This window comes from Stigmatopora argus, chromosome 9 (assembly GCF_051989625.1).
Source record: "Stigmatopora argus isolate UIUO_Sarg chromosome 9, RoL_Sarg_1.0, whole genome shotgun sequence".
Classification (NCBI taxonomy): domain Eukaryota; kingdom Metazoa; phylum Chordata; class Actinopteri; order Syngnathiformes; family Syngnathidae; genus Stigmatopora; species Stigmatopora argus.
The window spans coordinates 2,409,331-2,432,745 of NC_135395.1; the positions used below are offsets into that span (position 1 = coordinate 2,409,331).

General features: G+C 40.4%; 1 protein-coding gene across 1 annotated transcript in view; it reads left to right on the forward strand.

Annotated features, from left to right (window-relative positions):
- The window catches only part of LOC144082096 (teneurin-2-like), a 167,111-nt gene that overhangs the window by 121,977 nt on the left and 21,719 nt on the right, over positions 1–23,415 (forward strand). Inside the window, exons 8-16 of the mRNA XM_077608938.1 lie at positions 695–933; positions 12,495–12,617; positions 13,551–13,756; positions 13,842–14,037; positions 15,797–15,898; positions 16,309–16,503; positions 18,261–18,461; positions 20,498–20,683; positions 21,497–21,523. Coding sequence (XP_077465064.1) covers positions 695–933; positions 12,495–12,617; positions 13,551–13,756; positions 13,842–14,037; positions 15,797–15,898; positions 16,309–16,503; positions 18,261–18,461; positions 20,498–20,683; positions 21,497–21,523 — 1,475 coding nt within the window. The remainder of the gene's footprint in view (positions 1–694; positions 934–12,494; positions 12,618–13,550; positions 13,757–13,841; positions 14,038–15,796; positions 15,899–16,308; positions 16,504–18,260; positions 18,462–20,497; positions 20,684–21,496; positions 21,524–23,415) is intronic.

Genomic DNA, 23,415 nt, shown 5'->3' on the forward strand with positions numbered 1-23,415 from the left:
ATGAGTAACGAAGAGAATGAAACGTGTGATTGAAGAATTTGTTATGTGAGCAGGTGCAGCAATAGCAGAGGATAATGCGTAATATGAGCGAAGAGATGATGGTTTAGATTCCTACTTTGTCCTCTCTCGTTTCCTTGACCCCAGTCGGGCATTGAGAATGGAAGAAAAGGAAAAGGAAATATTGTCCACAGCTGCCATACAAAGTACCTATATAAAGGCTCAGAAATATACTTTAAGTTGCGTCAAAGGAATTAGAGGAAAACCAAATAATGAATGGAAGTTTGTGCCCTAGGGTTATTCAGTCAGTCTCTGAAATGACAGAAAATGTACTATGGAGAGGAGCTTTGAGCCAAGAACTGAACACATACGACCCAAGTCTAAAAACTCAATCTATGTTTTCCTCACAAATCTTTCTCCAAACATACCTTTTTTTCTTCTATCATTGTGTGAAAATATCTTTTCCGCTCATTCTTTCACACGCTCCAACACATAAAAGCCTCAGTCCATGGAAAAAAGACTTTTGGAGCCTTCATGTGCTTTTTAGCAAAAGCTACCGCCTCCGCTTTTCTTCCACGCAGGAGCAATTAGAGTTGCATCGACATACGCATACTTTATTTTTAGAAAAATCACCCTGTTGTTGTGACACCATACACATCATGTAACTAACATTTTACATGTCTTTTCTTTTCCTCAGGCACTTCTTATTCAAGACATCGTCAGGGACTACCCCATTGTTCAGTAGCTCCTCCCCTGGCTACCCTCTCACTTCTGGAACGGTGTATTCTCCGCCCCCTCGCTTACTACCTAGAAACACCTTTTCTCGCTCTGCGTTCAAGCTAAAGAAGCCGTCCAAGTACTGCAGCTGGAAATGCGCGGCAGTGACTGCCATTGCCGCAGCTGTTCTGCTGGCCATTTTATTGTCCTACTTCATCGGTAAGAGTTCTTTGACTACTATTTTTCAAAGAAATTTAATTTCCTGCTTTTGAAAGACAGGAGCCCTGTTTCTAGCCGAGTTGGATACTGTTTAAGATGGCCATCCAGACCGAACTGAAGAGTGAAACATCTAAAGAAATCTACATTCATTCATTTTCTGAACTGCTTATACTCACAAGGGATGTGAGGGGTGCTGGAGCCTATCCCAGCCAACTACGGGCACCAGGCAGGGGACACCCTAAATCAGTGGCCAGCCAATCGCAGGGAACAAGGAAACGGTCAAACATTCACGCTCACTCATACCTAGGGGCAATTTAGAGCGTTCGTCCAGCCTTCACTGCATTTTTTGGGACATGGGAGGAGACCGGAGCAACCGGAGAAAACCCTTGCAAGCCCGGGGAGAACTTCCAAACTCCACACAGTGAGGACCAACCTGGAATCAAATACTCGACCCCGGGGTTGTGAGGTCAACGCGCTAACCACTCGTCCACCGGGCCTGCCTAAATCTACATCTACATATTAGATTAGTTGATACAATCTTAAAAACAGAACACAGTACAGTGTAACTTAAAAAAAATAATGGTCCAAAAATTAAAATTAAAGGGCAATATCAATATTATGAAACATAATGCATTTCTTATCGCATAGATTATTTCTTACACTCACTTGCTGTGAATATAAAACCTAGCAACTTCTGTCATGCACATTCTGAGCTGACTTGCGACTTTTCTCTGTAGTATGGTAATGCCCAGATAATTCACATGGGAATCCTTAATGTCCACTACCTTGGGAACAAGTCCTTTGTGAATCCATAAGCCAACAGCGGCTCAGCCGGTTGGTGCACACTAAGTCCAAGATGGTCTTTTACTTGCTAATCCACGACAGTAGAATAGGGTTGAATAGGAGTCAATCTGTGCCGTCCTACTGTGTGCTGTTCTATTGTGTACTGTCTGACGCCCCGACTCAAAAATTTTAGGCACATTTCATTGTTTGCTTTGAAGCAGATGATTTATTTTCCACACATGCACAATTGTGCGACTGTTTTGTCATGACAGTCAAAGAATTCTTAATTATAATCTATTACAGATAAATACCATCTTTTTTACGTGATTCACTAGAATCCAAAACAGGGAGATAATCAGACAAAGAATGTTTCCCTGGTATGTGGTACAGGCAGATGTGTTACCAAGCGCTTGTTTGACCTCTCAACCCAGAGAGACAAGAATCAACAGAGTGGGGTGGCGAAGTCATTGCAAACATCACATCTGCAAAAATACATGCTCCAGCCTCACTCTTTATCATCTTCAAATAATTTATTTAGATTGTCTTACATTATTGATATTCATCTATCTACAGCAGGGTTGTCCAAACTATTCCACAAAGGGCCGCAGTGGGTGCGGGTTTTCATTCCAACCCATCAAGAGGACACCTTTTCACCAATCTGGTGTCCTACAAGTGCAATCAGTGGATTGCAGTCAGGTGCTTCTTGTTTTCTGCAGAAATCTCATTGGTCAAAGTGCCTGGGCTGGATCGGTTGGAACAAAAACCTGCACCCACAGCGGCCCTCGAGGACCGGTTTGGCCACCCCTGATCTACAGTACATTAAAAACCATCTATCCATCTGTAGCTTCCAAACTCCCTGCCTTGATTTGTCAACTGCCACTGTGCAAACGGTGCACATTTCAGATTGTGGGGGTGTGCATGTGTTTGTGTGTCTTTGTCATATTGGTGCATGTAGCCGTGTTTAGGTCCTTGTGTGTGTGTGGGCGCACTTCACCTCTCCCCACAGAGTGCCCTTGAGAATCCTCCTGAGCAGATCAAGGCCCCTTGCCCCTGGCATTAAGACAGATCTTTTCTCTCCTGGGCTTTCACGGTCACACTACAGTGGACAACCACATATGGAGCTAGGCAGCTGAGGTAGCCAGGGGGATCTGTCCTCTTCAAATTGCTCCCCCATTATGCTTAACTAGCACATACTGTAAATGCAAATCATTTATCATTTTTGGACACATCGTATTTTGGGGGGCTGGGAGTTTGCATGCACATTTTGATTATCTGAAAGGACCCAAATGGACGACCATTGCAGGAAACTATGCTGCTTTTAGTTCTACTGTCCATCCGAGGGTATCCGGGTCTCCATGCATGGAAGAGAATTGATTGATCACTACCCCCTTCTCTCGTTTCCCTCGTAGAATCTATTTATCTACATGCCTTAATGTGCCCTCAAGCCAGGATGTCTGATGCTCTCTGTGTTCACTCCTGTGATAGCTAAAATCCCTCGGTTGAGTTTCATGCGTTTGCGTGTGTTGCAATTTTAATGAGGTTTTAGATAAATTGGTTACCCGCCTGAAATAACAAGAACTACTTTAATTTGCTCATGTCTAGTAGAAATACATTCAGTTTTCATTAATTATTATTTCATACTATTTCAAACTATAAGAATAGTAATTGTCAAGATGGCTATAATTTGTCTTGGAATGTAAAATTTTAATTCGGAAAATTAAAAACCTATTTTATCTGTTGTAAAGGAATGGTTTTGATGTTTTGTCTGAGCAAAAGAGAGCTCTAGTAGAGCAGCCAAGCCTGAAACCATTGTGTTTACCTAGCTTTTTGTTCCCGTAATAATGAATTGAGTGTTAGTCGAAAGAGAGGGATTTTCTACATTGTTGTTGTGATGCGCACGTGTGCATGTATCTAGATCATGGTGCTTACAGGCGGGATTAAACAGAGTGCCCAAAGCCATGCAGCGTGAAGAGGATGTCTCCGAGGCACTCGGCCAGGGCCCCCCCTCATAAATTACACCAGGACACATGTGCCTGAACAGCACTTTTCTTCTTTGTTGGTGCATGAGCGCTTTTGTGTGAGCACAAGCGACAGGATGAACACGTGTAACTTGGTTCTCATTGTACAACTATGTAAGTGTAATGGCCCTCAGGCATGTTTTCTTTCTGGTTAGTTTTTGAGGACACAAGCAGAGCTTCTCAGACATTCTTTGAGAAATTGAAATATGTGAACAGCCTGACAGTATTTTGACTTTGTCTAGCAAAACGTTGTAGATGGGAAATCCACAGCATTTAGTGTAGTGCGCCCATGCATGCTTTGAGTAAATTCCAAAATGGAAAAGGGTGCTTCCCATAGTCTGTTTTAAGTGTTCCAAGCACCAGCGCAAAAGGAAAGGTAGGTTGCTAGGATACAGGTGAGCCACTAGCAGACAAGAGCAGATGTGGGTCCATCATTGTGCAGGGCACACTGCCGACAGTGTAAGGCAAAAGGGCAAAAAAACGAGAAATGGGTGTAATGGAGTTTGGAGCAAAGAGGGCAGATGGGAAGAAGGGAGATGTGTCAATGTCACCATGTTGCCAAAACTTAAGCGGGAAAGGAAAAGAGGATTGATGACTGAAGACACCGAGAGCAGTGAGGTTGGGGTTTCTATGTCACAGTCTGCACCATATGAGGTGAGGGCAAAATACTCTGCAATTGGGGAGAGGTGATATACTCAAAAAAATGGTTTGTTGCTGGCTTCCCAGAGAAAATGGTGAAGTAATGGAAGCTAGTTTTTGGAGTGACGAGACAGCCAGGTGCAGATAGAAGAAAGTGAGGAGAGATGAAGGAGAAAGAAGCCTCCTGAGGTTATGTCGCCAGGAATATCAGTGGGACTAATGTTTCTTAATTGATCACAGCGAGCAGAGAACAGAGGGAGTGTGACAGAGTCAGAAAAAGGACGGAGCAACTGTGAAGGACACAGCAGTGAAACGATGACAAAAGTGAAGAACAATTTGCAGTTTGAACGTGAACACAGGAAAGAAGAGAAAGAAATGTGCTTGATCTTTCACACATCAAAGATGGAGGTGATGGCAGATGTTACATGTTTACGGGCCCACACACACACACACACAGGCTCGGGTGGTACTTTGACTGCAGTTTAATCCTGATCACAGTAACAAAATACACAATTCGCTCCTTGCTTACTTGTAGCCTGACTGCTGGTTGTAGATTGCTGAATAACAGTTGTTTTGAAAAGGCAATCACTCTGCCACTGTGTGCGCATAGAGCACTCACAAACAAGATTGCATTTCATTAAAATCAGATTTCTTGAAAGAGGCCATCTCATTTTGAAACTGTTTTGTTTGAGGAACATAAAAAGGTTCTTGTGAATAACAATTCCCTGTATTGAGAGACTGTCGCAATATAAAAGCGATGGCAAAGTACTGTTTACTTGATATCATAATCCTGTTCAAATAACTGGTCTTTCATGAATGTTTTCAAAATGTGGATCCGCTTCAAGCTTCACTTCTTGACCCCAAAGTCACTTATCCTTCTACAGTACATGTGCTTCCCTTCTGCTTATCCAAGGTAGAACAGCTAGAGGTCAGGATGTGTTGCTCTTGCCAGCACCAATGAGTAGACGTGTGTGTGTGTGTTCTCATCCATTCAATGAGTTTTTGCAAAGGTGAAGACACAGTCGGGCATATGGTGATATGCAGGAACCTGGCTGTAAGAATCGACCGTGGAGTTGGTGTCCATAGCAGCAGGGTCTGTCACATCGAGAAAGGTTCGACTCTTACCACATACTGCCAGTCCAGGAAAAAGGGCAGGCCAGGCCCGCACACAAGGTGCTAAACCATCTGCACCTGAGGGATAAATAGTCATCTCCATTGTACAACCCATACAAGGGCACAGCTTGCATAATGGTTTGTAACATTAGTGTTTACCCTTGAACTACTCATAGATATTTAGGTTGAGTGAGATCACATGCTCTGATTATTGCATTTAACCCACAACACCTTCAATTAGCAGCTTCACTAACATCATGGCCGGGCAATGTTCATATTGCTTGCATTAGCATTCAAGACCCTGTTTGATTCATTTATTTTCTCATTCATTTAGTCATTAGTGTGGGTCTTATCGGAGCTCAATTGATAGTCCAATTATGTCCCACTAGCCCTGTGTTTGAAACAGGAGAGACATGAGAGAATCTCGTTTTCTCTCTTCTCTTGCTTTCTCCCATTTTGTCTCTTGGCCTCCAAAACATGTTCTCCCATCTGCCATCCTTCATTCCCCCTCACTCATTCTCTCTCGCTCTCTGATCTATGATAAGATAGCATAGTTTCTCATATCCTGTTTCTAATACAGATCGATGTGAGGGAGAGGACCGGTAGGATGGATGAGAAGTGGCAGAATGGGTTGATTTGGAACAGAGAAAGTGGAGGATGGACAAAGTGGAGGCGGGCGGGGAGGATAAGGTAGAGATATCCGAGCAGGAAATGAGGATTCAGAAAGGAGGACATCGCTCAGATTCACATCTCTTCATTTAGCTCAAAGTGCACACAAACACTCGTACATGAGTCTTGGGCATGCACGGCTACAATTGTATGGGGCCGTCTCAATATCCAATAAGGAAGCTATTTCTGCTGCGTGATTGAGTGACTTCCCACGTCTAAAGTGTGATGCAGGTGTCACTGTGTTGAGCAACTTTTTTATGTTGCAGTCAATTTCAGTTAGGTTGCATCAGCTGGGTGAGAAGGTCTCGTCGGTGTTGCACTGTGTGTCAATTTCATGTCATGGTTAGTGATTGAGTATGCGTGTGGTCTACTAGTGATTTAATATAAACTTTTCAATTTATCCAAGCAGAAAATATCTAAGTTCAGTCAGGTGTACTTGAGTTTTTTGTTCTGTTTTGTTTTAAAATAAGGGTAAATTAGTTTCGAATGAAAGCAGACAGATGTAAAAAGTGGAGTTATCTGCTTAAAGAAGCACAAAAAGCTCTCAGTTTAATGTCACAGTGCAATAAATTGATCTAAATCTTCCCTTAATAGAAGAAAATGTTGGCACATGACATAAATATATAGTTAATGCTCAGTTCTGGGATCTATTTCTTTAACAAGTCTATTTCTCCTTTTGCTTTAATTTATTCATGCACCATGATATCCAAGAAAGCTTTTTGTAGGACAGAGCAAGTGAGAATGAGTGAGTTTAACCTTGCCGCATAGTCCATGGTTTTTTCAAACAATTGAACATTTGAATTAGAACATGCACATTGGAACAAGATTTTCTTGATGTTCTTTGTGTTGCTTAAGGATTTTTTGATTTGTGTATTGGTTGAGAAGCCAATTTCTACAACAAATAGTCCATAGAGCACACGTGCAGATGAATACACCATAAAATGTATACACTCTCATTTCTCGATCATTTGATCCTCAAAAGTCATACTGTCTCCATGTGAAAAAACATGTCTAGAAAATCAGCAAGGAAAGCAGATTTGCTGGAGGTGTACGGATGACAAATATGTAAATATTGCTAATGGATAAGAAAATGTATGACATGAAAACGTCCATTTTCTTTTATTACTGTTTCTAATATAAGTACTGCAAGCACAATAGCACATAAAAATGATTTCTTTAGCACTTTACTTTACTCGTTTTTTTGCTTTATTGTATTATTGGGCTCTCATTTCAGGTGACAGAAACACTACAAATAGCTTTAAGTTTGATTCTACAATGCATTTGTACACCTCTGCAAACTAACACCACGATAGTCAAAAATATGTATATTATGAATTAATTATTAATTCATTTTTGACACTGATTACGCTTGTCAGGGTCACAGGAACACTATAACCTAAACTGGTCGCCACTCAGTTGCAGCTCACACAAAAAGACAGAAAACCAGTCGTACTCGCCCGTGAATCGATCCCACTTAAGTCAGGCGAATGACCAATTCCACCATCAGTGAGTATAAATTTATTAATATGAATATATAAAGGCGGCCCAGCGACCAAGTGGTTTGTGCATCGGCCTCACAGTTCTGGGGTCAAGGGTTCAATCCCAGGTCGGTCCTCTGTGTGTGGAGTTTACATGTTCTCCCCGGGCTTGTGTAGGTTTTCTAGGGGTACTCTGGTTTCCTCCCACATCTCAAAACCATGCAGGGTAGGGTAGTTGAACACTCTAAATTGTCCCTAGGTATGAGTGTGAGCATGAATAGTTGTCCGTCTCCTCGTGCCCTGCGATTGGCTGGCCACCAATTCAGGGTGTACCCCTCCTGGTGCCTGAAGTCAGCTGGGATAAGCTCCAGGACTCCCCACAACCCTTGTGAGGATAAGTGGTAAGGAAAATGAATGAAGGGATGAATGAATTAAAATAAATACTACATCTCTGAAAGTGCCACTCAAAATACAGCATTAGTATTACCAACAAATCATGATCTTGGCGATGAGGACTTCGTAGGCTGGTAGCAGGCGAAATACTTCCTAAACTAATTAAAGGGATGGAGGGCTGGTCTCGGCTACAATTACCATCCTAATAGAGGTCAGAGTTGTTCATTTAGTGGCAAATTAAAACAGTTAATATGCATTCATTGGATGGCCATGGGAGATGGCAGAAAGAATTGAGCCGCCTCTGTGCGTACAAAGGAGGCAAGCAATCCCACATCCATGCTTATATTTATATATTTTTGTATTAAGAACAGATCCATAGGGATAGCAATGCTTCAACAAAAAAGGTAAGTTTTCACACAAATGGCATTAGCTCAAAAGTAAAACCACGGAAAGAAGAAGCATTGTTAGTATGAGCATGATGTCATGCCACTGTCACTAGAGGACGTATTTATGTGGTGATATATTAACCAGCTGCAGGCTCCTGCATTTATTAATGACTTTGGTATTTTAGCTTAGTGAGATCTCTCACCATTGACACACAATTAGATATATCTTTTTCAATTCTAGAACTGTTTGTTTCATTGGATACCCTTACTTGAGAGACCTAAAGAAAGCGAGAAGAGAAAGTAAGAGAGAAATGACAATTTAGAACATATTTCAGAGAATTGACAGCAAGACAAGATTTCCCAGCAGGGGGATTTTTGGCACATAGTCTTACCAAAAGTCACCTTATTTTATTGCTCCCACACTGTATTGTCCTCTAATGCAGAAATCAATTTACATCCTTTTACCCAGGACATATAAATACTTCCCAAACACACAATGCCGACATAGAGGCATTGTATTTCTGTCTGATCGCCCATGTTGTGAACCACTTACTGTCAGACAATGAATCATGACCATTTTCTTCCCCATCCAGTCAATGAATACGAAGCCATTTGTCGCTTAAATCTTCCCTTTCCGCTTCTCCCTTTCCCGCTTTTCATCTGCATGGCCCTTATTCATCTTCTCTTTTCCTGCAACATCATCCCCAGCCTGTTTTCTTGCTCTTTTTCATCCTCAGGGGATTTGGGCATTAATATTCTCTCAGTTCTTGCTGTCTTTCCATATTCTCTCTGTTCCTTTTGACTCTTCTCACTGCAGACATTTGCAAAGCATAGCACGATTTCCTCATGAAGCCCCTGACCGTTGGCCTTCTTAGAGTTTACCAGTCACCTCCTTCTTTTCTCCCTTCTTCTTCATTCCACTGTCCACCAGCATTTACTCTTTCTTTTCTGTCACAGTATTACGTCCACTGCTGCTTCAGTAGCTGTCTTTTGCAGATGATACCGGCAAGCACTTTGCCTCTCTGAATTATGCATTGAGATTACATGAAAACGACACACATGAAGCATCTGATCTATTTTTAATCCAACTCATTTGCTTGTTAAACCAGTTTCTCTGTGATCTGGTGAGGGTGTGTTTTGGTGCATGTGCGCATGTGACAAAATCACCAAGAGTGACAGATGGCTACAAACAAAACGACCAGAGCCCAGACACTACTTCAATTAAGTAGTTTATTGCTCTTGCTATGTTGCATTTTAGCTAGCTTAAAACAGTAAATAAATGCATTGTGCTTAAATAAAAATTGCATTTAAATGCATACACATTATTTAATCACGAATGGGCAATATATATATATATATATATATATATATATATATATATATATATATATATATACATACATACATACATACATACATACATACATACATACATACATACATACATACATACATACATACATACATACATACATACATACATACATACATACATACATACATACATACATACATACATACATACATACATACATATATGACTTATCGGTCACCTTTGTGCTAACACAGACCTACGCAGATACAAACACACACTACTCAGCAAAAAACATGGTAGTTGGTTATGCTCTTGGGATAACCCAAATTTAAAGCGCCATCACAAAGGACTTAGTATTGAATACATCCTATCTGATTCAGCAAGTAATCTTTCCATCGACTTCCCTCCTGTGATACTATCTCAACGTATGTGTGTGTGCATGGAGTTACATGATTTTGTTATCTATTGATAGGACAGACTATAGATAAGAAGAAAAAAATAGGAGACTCAAAAAGGAAACATGGGACACAAATGAAGGGCAATACGATGAGAGAAGAGGGCAAGAGGTGGCTGGGAGAGACAAAGGACACTCCCCTTCAACGTCTCCCAGTCACACTTCCTCTTCTTCTCACCTCCTCCCACAGTAAGAATAAAAAAGAGCTGACAGTGGTGGAGGCTGGGCATATAGCCCAGGTGTCAGCACCTTCCATCGCCTGGGAGCAGAGGAGGGAGGGAAGAATGAATAATAAAAAAGACACCAAAAACAGACAAGTAGCGATGGGACGTGTGGAGTGACAATCAGTGTGCCCTGAGAGCAAATCCTGAAGCTACATCCACTTTTTTCAGCAACATTTACACTCCTCCTGGTGTGTGCAAAGCCTTGACAAGTGGAGAAAGAATTTGACAAGAGAAAAATTGATTCCTATGTTTCTGATGCAGGTGTTACAGACTCCCATAGCTTGGAGCCACCTGAGGCTGGGAGTCATGCATAACGCCCGTATTATACATACCGTAGCCTCATGTATCCAAGCCTTGTATCATGCCATATAGACCAGTGCTTTCCAAACTTTACTGAGACAGGGCACACATTTTGCATTACAAAGATCTCACACATCTTAAAACAAAACTGCAAACAATTTAGAATTTGGATAAGGTTGTGGCACTGTTAAGTGCTACGAATCAATAATTTTAGAGGTACTGCATGGCAATTTACTGAATGCGTATTCGCACAAGGAAATTCCTTAGTTTGCTTTCTTTGGTGCATCCTTGTCCCCTTGCAATTTTTGCAAATGACCTGGCTACGGACGCCTGTCACATACAAATAAGTATGATTTCAGCTTTCATCTGTATGAGAGCGACCGAAACACGGTGCACTCGGAGGCAAACCGAGACGACTTGTCTTGCTAGGTCTCGAACCGGATGTTTAGATGCTCAGAGTTCGCCAATTTATATTCACACCAGCCCAAAAAGTGCACACCACAGACGTTTTAGGTTGGTCCCGACCAAACAGGGCAGGTGTGAATATGCCTTAACATAATTTAAAGGACATTTGAATTTGTTTTGCACTTGACTAGGCACTGCTTAGAGCAGAGGTGGGAAAATTATCCCACAAAGGGCTGCAGTGGGTGCAGGTTTTGATTCCAACCCAGAAAGAGGATACTTTTTCACTAATCTAGTGTCCTACAAGTGCAATCAGTGGATTGCAGTCACATGCTTCTTGTTTTCTGTAGAAATATCATTGGTTAAAGTGTTTTTGCTGGATTGGTTGCAACAAAAACCTGCACCCACAACGGCCCTCGAGGGCCGGTTTCTCCACACCTGGGGTAGAGAATTGTTCAATCTCAAAGAACTCCAGTCCTCCTCATATTAAAAAGGCATAAAGAAATTAAATTCTACATTGACAGACACTACACTTCATTTCTATTCTTTATTATTAAGATGTGTGTAAGGTTGAATTTTTCTCTTAAATGGTAACTGAAGATGCTGCAATTTCTTTAATTCTCCCTAACACTGAAAATTTATTTTCTTCCACATTTCATGTAACAGGAATTCTCTTTTTCTCAGTATGATAGATATTCATTGGTATGGTGATAAGACAATTATTATTCAGGGTACATATAATGAGAAACCTCTTGAAAATGAGATGGTCGGACTCAGGCAGTTCATCCCTCAAATAAAGTTCTGACTAAGAAGATAGAAAGGACTTAAAAAGCATGAGATTCAAACGCCATTCTTTTTCCGCCGCAGACAATAATAGAACATTGAAGGAGAAAAGGAGGACAAGAGAAAGAGTCATAGAGTGATCTCTTCAGAGAGCAATCTGTCACCTGTTCTCTGAGAGACGGTGTTAAGGGTCCCAAATAAAAGCAGAAGGCGCTGTCAGCTTGAAAGACGATTGCAAGGTGCTGCGGTATAGAGGAAAGAAACGTAAAAACAAAAAAAAGAAACTTTTTTTAATAGGCTTGCTGTCTATTTTGTCAGACTTCCCTCAATTTATGCTTTCGGTTATGTCCCACTGAGCTCACAGATTGTATTTTTTTTAATTGTTATTCACTGCCCCGTAATAAAAACAGTATTCTTCTAAAGTGGCCCTGGCTGTCGGGTAGATGACAGACTATACTTAGAGGGTTGAGTTTCTCCATGGCGTGATTAGCTTTCAAGCATGTCTGTTATCATCCTAGACTTTCTATACACAGCATTGTTCTTGTCATTTGTCCTCACACGCACTCACTCTCCTCTTTTCTGTTGCCATTCTCTTTGTGTGCAGCAATCAACCTATTGGGTTTGACATGGCAGCTGAAGCCATCGGAGGGTCCGGTGTTAAACAACGGGCTGGGGTCTGCTGTGCCAGTGAACAGTGATGTGCCCACGCTGCCTTCTGGAGGCAGAGGTATGAACAACAGCACATACTTACACCCAGAAATAGCCTCTCTCCATGGAAATTGACATATATATGTAGTTATCACAATCTCAACCACTGCTGATGTCAAAAGTAGCCAGCCTATTTTAACAAATTATCATTTTAAGTATGATAACAAAGTTATTTTACCTAAATGTATTTTCAAAGAACCCAACACTCTAAATCTGTTTTTATCCTTAAAGCTTATACAAATGGAAAGACTAAAGCAATTTACAGGACACCAACACTGCCTTTGAGGCTTTTAAATAACATTGTCAGCTGCTAATAGAATTTTGTACCCAATTGGGCTCACACCAACTCAAAGATGTCCATAAAATATGGCACCGTACGAGCTGTGCCATCGCTAAGAGCTTTTTAACCACTCTGCAGAGTTATGGACTGCAATCGGCAGTTTATCAGCCAAATAAAATATCAGCAGGCCAACCACCACCTTTCTGCATTGTCTCCCACCCTTTTAAGGACTCCTGTGCTTTTTGCCTGTTTCACTTTGGGAAGCCACTTTGTGCCCTAGCTCGCTAATACTGAAAGGACCATCATTTTTTCCCCCCGTGTCACTTTTATTTCTTAGCTTTTCTGAATACCGTACCATTTTCCCTCTCTGGGCAGCAAACCCACCACTATTAGATGTGTGAACTGATTGCAGGTTGCTGTGGCTTTTCTTTACCTATCCATCCTTTCAAAAATCTTTTATTTAAGAGCGATGATAAAGGCTTTCATTCAATGATTTCATACTTTCATCAATTTTCTCAGTGAATCACATTTTGTTCTGTATGGACATGACGGTTAAGTCTTTTTTCTATCATATTCAAATACTCTATACAAAGCAGATTTTGATATAAATTATGAATGTTTGATGAATGCGTTTAACTGCATACTAAGCAGTTTCTTCCCCTCTCGTTCCAGGTACATGGGTGGGACGCAACAGTAGTATAGACATCGGCAACATTGATGTAGGGAGGAGAGCCACTCAAGAAGTCCCGCCAGGTGTATTTTGGAGGTCTCTGCTGTACCTCAGTCAAGCCCAGTTCCTCAAGTTCAACATTTCTTTGGGCAAAGATGCCCTGTTCGGAGTCTATATTCGTAAGGGCCTTCCCCCTTCTCATGCACAGGTATATACCTTTAATAGTACATATACACACACACAGATACACACGCATACACATATATTTACTTTACTACCATGTTCTCCTGCAGTATGATTACATGGAACGCTTGGATGGGAAGGAGAAATGGAGCGTGGTAGAGTCTCCAAGAGAAAGGAGGAGTATCCAGACTGTGGTCCTTAATGAGGCCGTTTTTGTCCAGTACTTGGATTCTGGGGCCTGGCATCTGGCCTTTTACAATGATGGTCGTGAGAGAGAGACAGTTTCCTTCAGCACAAACATCATGGGTAAGTCAGCAGAGTAAAGTTGTAGGTGGATGTCTATATAATGCCACTTTCATGTGGAGCTTTTCAAATACTAATATATACACATGATATATACTATATATGAACAGAATACTACTGCTACTTGTATGAACTGCGCTTATGGTCTGTTTTTGTTCTTGTTCATATTGCTATACCTTACTTTTTGAATTGTATCTCGCCATGATTCAAAAATACATACATTTTAAGGGATTATTGTAAAAACTGTTAGCAAGGGTTATTTCTAAAAGCTCAGAACTTTTAGTCTTATATTTTATCAATTTAAAAATAATAGTGGCAATAAAATATGAGAATTTTTTAACTTTGCAAACACAATGTATCTTATGTTTACTACAAGCAAATGCCATGAGGACAAAAGATGACTACTCGGTTACAAAGAGTCATGAATAAAACCCCAACAGAAGAAAAGTCATGATCTTGGCGATAAGGACTTGGTAGACTTGTTTGTCAAACACTGAATTCTGCTTTAATCATATAAATTAATTGTTTGCTAGACTTGAAGGGGTGCAATTACTATCTAGTGTGTTTAGGGCATGATTACGAGAACCTGGCAGAATTAGTCAAGCAGAGCAGATTCAGTGTTGCCGTCTCATGTCACCACTTTTACACAAGGAGCATTGTCGAGGAGCAGAGGCCAAGGTGGCAAGGGCACAGTGGAGTGGAGAGTAAAGAGGAGGGGGCTGGTGGAAAGTCATTATGGTAGGGGCGAACCACTATGGTGTGAAGTGGTGGGAAGGATGTGAGGAGTGGAAGAGAGGTGGCATTAGGACAAGAGGCAGACAAGGGTTGGCAATTTAGAGGAATAGATCAAGACAAGAGAAGGGAAGGCCAGATTTATAGGTTCCAAAAACCTCATATTTTCAGTGGATTTGGTGGCACAAAAGTGAATACAGCACCAACATTTTAGATTTAAACGTCCATCTTACAATTGCAAGTGTATTCATGTCTTTCCGTTCCCGGCCAAGATGTGAGCTACTTCCAAAAATTATGAAGAGGTCTTAACAATAAACTGGTTCAATGATTAGTAAATGTTTATTTCCTTTAATATTACAGTCTAGATCACATGTGTCAAAGTGGCGGCCCGGGGGCCAAATCTGGTCCGCCGCATCATTTTGTGTGGCCCGGGAAAGTAAGACATGAGTGCCGACTTTCTGTTTTAGGATCAAATTAAAATGAAAAGTATAGATGTATATTAAATTTCCTGATTTTCCCCCTTTTTAAAACAATAATTGTAATTTTTTAATCAATTTCTTCTGTGTTTTTAGTTTAAAAAATCATTTTGTAAAATCTAAAAATATATTTAAAAAAAGCTAAAATAAACATTGTTTTAGATCTATAAAAAAACTGAACATTCAGGACTTTTAATCCAGTTCGTTTAATCCATTTATTAAAAAAAATCTAAATATTATATCTAAAATGGTCTGGCCCCCGTGAAATCAAGTTGACGTTAAAGCGGCCCACGAACCAACCGGAGTCTGACACCCCTGCTCTAGATCGATAGCGTAAATAGAGGCCAGCGTTCTGAGGAATGAAGACATTCACTTCGCATGGTGAAAGAAGACCGTTTGCAGGATTAAATCATTTCCTTTTGATATGTGAGACTTTGAGCTCCTTTGCTCAACTTGTACCGTAGTATCTCAAAGAGCGAATGGCGCCAACGGCGTAATGGATGCTTTGATGATGATGCTTTCTCTCCCTCTATATCACACTTTCTTCCTCACAGATTCCGTGCAAGAGTGCCCGCGCAATTGCCATGGTAACGGAGAGTGCAATTCTGGCGTATGCCATTGCTTCCCAGGATTCCATGGCATGGACTGCTCCAAAGGTATCGGCCATTAACCGTGGTATTCTTCCATTTTACAACTGTCTAATAAAAGGAAAACATCCTGAAGAGAGTCATGTCATAAAGATCCCGTCTAGAGCGGTGACAATATGGCTGATGATGAATGGCAGCTCGTCAAGCTAATGTATCCCTTGCTCTGTTCTCACCTGAGATAGACAGCTTTGATTAATAGTTTAGTTACCTCTTACCTTTAATTACTTTTTGTGTCAACGCCCCTCCTCATCCCCTTAACCACTCTATTTAGCCTCCTCCCAGTACAATGAAGGCAGGGTAAAAATGATGTATTGAGATGAGCAATGTGACTTACAAAAGGTTCTTTAAAATTAGGCTAATTGCTTTTTTTGTTTTCTTTTTTGCTTTTTTTTTTGTCTTGCTCTCCTGTGATCTTCCAGCGGCATGTCCAGTGCTTTGCAGTGGCAATGGCCAATACGACAAAGGCTCCTGTGCATGTTACAGTGGCTGGAAAGGACCTGAGTGTGATGTCCCTGTCACACAATGCCTTGATCCTCTTTGCAGCGGCCACGGCAGCTGCACCAATGGTAACTGCGTGTGTACCATCGGCTACAAGGGTCAGAGCTGCGCGGAAGGTGAGACGGGGTCTATATATACGTACTCTGATAATGGCAGGATAATCAAGGAGGTCAGAAGAGAGTTTAGGTTTAATTTGGCTTTGAATTAACAACTGAATAATTTACATCCCAGCAAACCAATAATGTGATTAGTTTGGCCTTGCTGGAATACACTTTCAATTCTCTAAAATAGTCCTTTAACACGGTCATAAGTTTGAACTAATATTTTGTGAATGAACTTATCTAACTAAGAAAGCAAATGTAGAAATATCTGGAATGTCTCAACTGCTTCCTTTGTACTCAGGTTTTGGAAAAAGGACCAAACAAAATTACTGCAGCATTTTTCTTCATTTTTATTTATTTATTTATTAGAAAATGTTCCCATATATATATATATATATATATATATATATATATATATATATATATATATATATATATATATATATATATATATATATATAGAACATGGAGATACGGTACTTTACGAGCTATTTAAATATTTTTTTAAATATATACTTTAAGATCAAATGGAATTAAATTAAGCCAATATTGTGGATGGGCATGCCCCCTGTGGTAGCCTGGTTGATTTAAAGCCAGCCATTGCAATTTCACATATGATGATTATTTTATACGAAACATGGTTGCTTGGAGCCAAGCAAGCACATCGTACATCCACTGCAACACTTTGGTGAGCTCCAGTGTGACAGTTCATCATTTCAGGATCTCACATTGAACAAGCATCCCTTCCCTCCATATATACACAATGTTGACAAATGGTACTGCAGCCAAACACATTGCAGAATTTTATTAAGCGATTAAATCGTGTCTACTGATCTCTGTTAAGAAGCACTAGCCTGCCGCACTCTTGCCCATCAGAAAGACGGATGAGCAAAATTGGAGAAAATGGCATAAAAGATGTAAGGGGGATAGTCAACGATGTAGTCAAATGCATACCGATAAGATTGGGAGGCTTTGAATGAGAAAGAAAAGTGTTTTTAGGAGAGTGATATACCAGGGAGTGCAAGAGCAAAAGCCACCATAAAGGTCACCATCACCCACTGCTCTTATTCTCAATTCAATCTTTTCTCTTCTGGTTTCATATGTGAAATTCATCCCATCAGACTCACCTCAAACAATTTACCTGGAGTGCTGCTGACATGAAAATCAATAGCCGTGATTCGCCTTTTTTGCCAGGCAAACACAAAAGGAGGGCAGAGGTTGCGATGCGTGAGCATGTGTGCACAGGGATGGGGTGCTCAGGAGTAGCTGAGGAGTGGAAAATGGACAAGGTGAGGCTGAGTGAGCAGGACGGATCAAAGAGAGCTAGGTAGAGGCGGGGTAGGGGTAGGTGAGGATGGGGGGTCTTGAGAGGAGGTAATTTGACAAATTGTTTATCTTTTGTGGTGGGAATTGTTGTTGTTTTTTCTGAGAAGCAGATATATGGGAGATTTTCCTGGGTGTATATCACGTGCACATATTATTCTTGCACAAAATTTGTTATTATGGCTTGTTGCTCTTGTATTGTGACACACATTTAAAGATGCTGCCATTCATTATTTTTTTTACTCTAGTTGCCCGGGTAATGTCTGCTATTCCTGTTTTTTATTCCATTCTCATCTTTTGGTGAACTCAAAAGATAACAACAAGGCTTCTATCATTTATCTTTCTGTTATCACCTACTCTATTAATTATTCTTCAAGCATAAGCTTTGATGTGACATTTTTGTTTGTGTAGTTGGGCTATTTTGATTGAATTTTCCTGGCTCCATTTAGTTGATTGTCTGGACCCGACATGTTCCAACAATGGCATCTGTGTGAATGGGGAGTGCCACTGCAAGCCAGGTTGGGGAGGGCTCCACTGTGAGCTGCCACGGGCTCAGTGTCCGGACCAGTGCCATGGCCATGGAGCTTTCATTCCCGACACTGGGCTGTGCAGCTGTGACCCGAACTGGATGGGACCTGACTGCTCAATGGGTAGGCAATACAGCCAAAAGTTCCAGATGCAATCAACACTTAGCATTCATTTTTATTCAACTATAATGATCATACATTTGTCAAGATTAATGATACAAAGCTAATTTACCTATTATACTGTTATACAGAAAACCAGAAATTCCCCTGACTAAAGTGTTAAAGATAAAAATATATACATGTTCTTTTAAGGATCAAATAGGAAATGGCAAAGCTGATATTGGGTGTATTCACTATGACCGAAATGTATTACAATTTACAGTACAAAATATAATCTAAAGAAAATCCACATGATTAGGGGGGGGAAACTCAAATGCAAATCATTTATAGGTAGAAAAAACTAACCTACTAGCTTTCCAGGACTTTTTGTAGCAATATATATTTGGATTAATCCATAAACCTGATAAAACATGGTACAATAATGTGTTTATAAATGTGTATACCTGCGATTGGCAAACAATTCAAGGTGTACCCCGTCTACTCCCCATTGTTGGCTGGGATAGGTTCCAGCACCCCTGCAACCCTCATGAGGATAAGCGGCTGAAAGCATGGTTGGATGGATAGAAATACCTATGAATTATTTAGTGAAGTCCTTAAAAGTATCACACCTAAAACAACATTGGTAGATAATGCCAAAATAGGTCAAATATACTGTATATAATATCCAGCCAAAGGAAGGCGTAGTCTGACAGAGTAATAAAAATTACCCCCTAATCTGTTATAGAAAAGCTGTTCTATTATTTAGGGAAACAAACTGGAAAAGAGAGAAATGAAATATGACCATATTTTTCTCGTTCACCTTCTGGAGGATTTAGTACCCTTTTAGCATTATCAATTCAATTTTTAATGGCCATTATACTTGAGGACAAACAGGCTCTTTCGCAAAATTAGAATGATGAAAATTCTATTATATGGTGACACTTACCTTATAATAAATTCACATCATGAAGAGGAAAATCAATCCTCTTGTGCATACGTATTGGGATGCTTTTTATAGTCAGTATCTTAATAAAAAGCTAGAAGCGATTTTCAGCAGTACTTCAGCATTCATTAAAAGTGTAGCCATGCTTGACATTAATATAAACAACAATATTCCACTCAGCAGTAGCCCTCAGCAAGCGTAATATGTATTGAAACATCTGTGCATATTGCATCCGTAGCACACAGGGGTCTCAGGCACATAAGCAAATTCATTACATCTCATCGTATGCATCTGCCTACAAGTAGCTGCTATAAAGAAGGTGCACAAAACATGCATACAGTATCTATTTGTCTGCATAATGTAAGTTTTCACACACTGCAATAAAAGCTGCAATGAATTTAAAACGTGTTGAGCCACTTGTAAAAGCGGAAAATTCTCACATGGTAAAACAGCAATGCTTTAAGTTTTCTTGACAGAAAAAAGACACTGATTTAAAATCTTAGCTGATGGTAGCAAACGCCGTGTCAATTCCACTTCTACATGTGCCAATGAATGGTCAAAAAAACTCGTGAACAATTATTGCTATGAAACCATTCACTTGATGGTAATTTCAGTAATTGCTGGTAATCATATGGTGACTTGTTAGGGGCATTATTATTTCCTAGTTTTACTATCTCTTGGGCCAATACAGCTGCCTAATACAGCTGCCTTGCATGAATTTTGAATAAAGTTCAGGCGATAAATCCAATGAAAATTTCTTTCACATATGCTGAATGGAGAAAATAAAAACGTTTTATTCAAATAAACTAAGCATTAAAATGAAACACTGCAAATTGCAATTGATGTTAAAGCATTATACCATGATTTGAAAACCATAGTCATTTCAAAACTTAAGTATGCAGAAACACCGTTTCAAAAACATAGAACACCGCTCCTTCAAATCTGATCTAATGCTGCATCCGTCTCATCTCAAGTTCAATTCTGCCACAGCTTCGTTGAAAGAACCCAATGAGAGAGGAAAAAGGTTTTAAAAACAAAAGTCAGCATTACCAAGCTGTACATTTCTAAGCACGTATTTGATATCAGTGAAACTCTATATCTCCTTTTTCTCCTGCAGAGGTGTGTTCCGTAGACTGTGGAACACATGGAGTGTGTATGGGAGGAGCTTGTCGCTGCGAGGATGGCTGGACGGGTGCAGGCTGTGACCAGCGTGTGTGCAACCCGCTTTGCATCAAACATGGAACCTGCAAGGATGGCAAGTGTCAGTGTCACCAGGGTTGGAATGGAGAGCACTGCACTATTGGTGAGAGCACTTTAAAATGTGTGCGCTTGAGTGTGTACGGCAGGTGTCTAATGTGCTCCAGCAGCACCCAGTCAAATTAAACTGTCAGCTCCTTTCAACTTTGCTCAAGAGATTAGGCAAAACAAAGTTGGCAAAGATTAAGAAGGTTCATGGAGAATGAGGGCAATCGGGGCAGAAAGAAGGTGCTTCACAAAATCAGGAGGAAGATTTTGCAGTTTTATGAGCTCAGGAAGCTTTTTATATACAAAGGTTATATGATAAAAGGGGAAACTTTTCACCTCACTGATATAAAAAAAAGTGAACAGTCTGTGTGTTTGTGTGTTTCCCCCATGTCGATCAATCACTGTCTCGTACTGACATCACTGTCACTGCAGATGGATGAGTGCCAGATTCCTTGGATTCACCCACAGAGCTTTTAGTTGCAATGTCTCATTTTTCTGTCACTAGAAGAGCTGTGATTGCAATCTGATACACACACATAAGACTAACACTTACATACTCTCCTACACAACTTGCTCTGACACATACGCAAGCGCAGGGGAATAGAAGTTTATGATCTCCTCATTCCCCCCTTCACAAAGTAGGGCAGCTTTGGCTGCGGCATCAGTCTGCGATGAAAGAATTGTCAGGCTTCAGCTTGGTGCGCTGTAACTTCACCAGCAGCAGACAGTCACAGCTTATCTCAGTTTGCCTGTTGTTTATTTCAGCTATGCATGATGTTCCTTGCATTTATTTACTTGCTTTTATTTATTCATTTATTTATTTTAATTCTACCCATCTCTTACCTTTTTTGCACGTTTTCTCCCACTGCAGACCATGGGAGCATGGTTGACAAAGCAGGTACCGTATCTTGATTCTGGTGTTTTGTTCATTAGCCTGTGGTGGTAGAAGCTAGCTGCTACATTTGTGGGTTATTGGCCTGGCTTGGCTACATAGACTCTGTGGTGCTATATGTACGTAGATTAGGATGCCAGCCTCAATGATAACTTCCTGCATGTAGTGCACTCCCTGTGGTAGCAGTGCACTACTGCAGGAGCCTGGTGTCATTGAGCCCAGTTGCGGGGTGCCGTAGAGCCGAGCGTGGTATCGGCAGTGTTGAGGTGCTGTGCTGTGAATGCATGCAGTGACTGTTCCCATTTAACACTCAAACACAAGATTCAGATATAACTGCGGTATTCGAGACATGTATTAACCATGCCACTTCACTAATTGAGAAAATGATGAGAGCCAGAAAGGGTATTTGAAGTATTTGGAATATTTTATAGACTGCTGATGAAAAAATTACAGAACTATTAAGTGTCTGGGTGGCTTTTTATTTGTATATTTTGGCACCTTTTCATGGTCATACTAATTATTACACTCATTTTTGTAACCATATGGTGTTGGCAATGCACATATGAAAGAAAAATCCTGATAAATTCAAGCCATTTTTTCCAAATTGCATTGCATTCGCAGCTGTCAAAAATATGAAAAAAATGCTCCCACGGCATAGTTGGGACGTAACATAGACCAGTAGTTTAAACTGAACTTAACTGGAAATATGAATTGTGGAGTGTGGTTGTCATGAAATATTTCTGAAAAAAATAGTATAAATTAGTATAAAGTATTCTAAAATAGTACGACTAATACAGCTTTTCATAGCCTGAGCAAGATTGATGACCTTGTCCCCTCTTCAGCTCTGTTTTTTTTTGCCCCTCCACATGTCTAGTTGAGTAACGATTTATTATGTTGTCATTCTTGAGCATTCAAACATTCTTTGTGCATATAAGACAAGCCAGGGTGACCTTGTACTCAACCCATATACATTCTGACTCACGCCTTTTTGGAAATTGGCAGTCCTGGGCCCCAAGCTTTCTCTCCATGTCAGGTTTTAAGAAAAAAAATTGAAAAAAAGAAGGATCTCTTTTTCATTGACCAAGGGTCACTTTGAATTACATTTCAACCAACTGATTAACATTGCTATTGCACTTTGGTTGTGATAGCCTTTATTGTATTTTTTTTAATGACCAAGGAAATAACTCTAAAAAACAGATCCAGGAATGATTAATGAAACAAGTCAAGCATTGTGGTATTTTAATGAGAATGACAGCTTTGTATTATCTTTGCTACCTTTATTCAGTAATCTTAAAATTATATTTATGACCTTTAGCGTACGACCTTTCGAAAAGGTGAAGCCGAACAAAAAGAATGCTCTAGAAGGTATTCTTTTAATGTCAAGTTTAACTTTCTTTGTGCACTTTGTTCTCAATCTTTCCATCAGGCTGTCTCATTTCCTTGCCCACTCCTTCCTTCTTATGAATTATCTTTCTGTGCCCATACACTCGGATGCACACACAAACAAGTGTGGGTGTGACGACCCATAAGCAGAGACAATTTTGCTTTCTTTTGAAGAGATTTCAGAGTACTACTACAACATTAGTGTGATGGGTGGAGTTAATAGTTTCTGAAAATCCCACTTTATTCTAGTTAGTACGAGTGGGTATTGAACGAGGCCTCGCATTAAAGAGCGAAGCTCGCTGTGTTGGCCTGTCCAGGAAACCCGATCAATGCCGGCTATGGATTGTCCTGTCTCGTTGTTTCATAAGTATCACTGCTTTTAAATGGAAAGTGCATTTAATAGCCAATCACTGCTAACTGCCTTTGTTCTTTGGCTTCAATGCTAAGAAATAATACATTTCAGTCTGGTAGTTTATCAAAACATTTATATATTTACAAGAAGGCGGCCCGGCGGC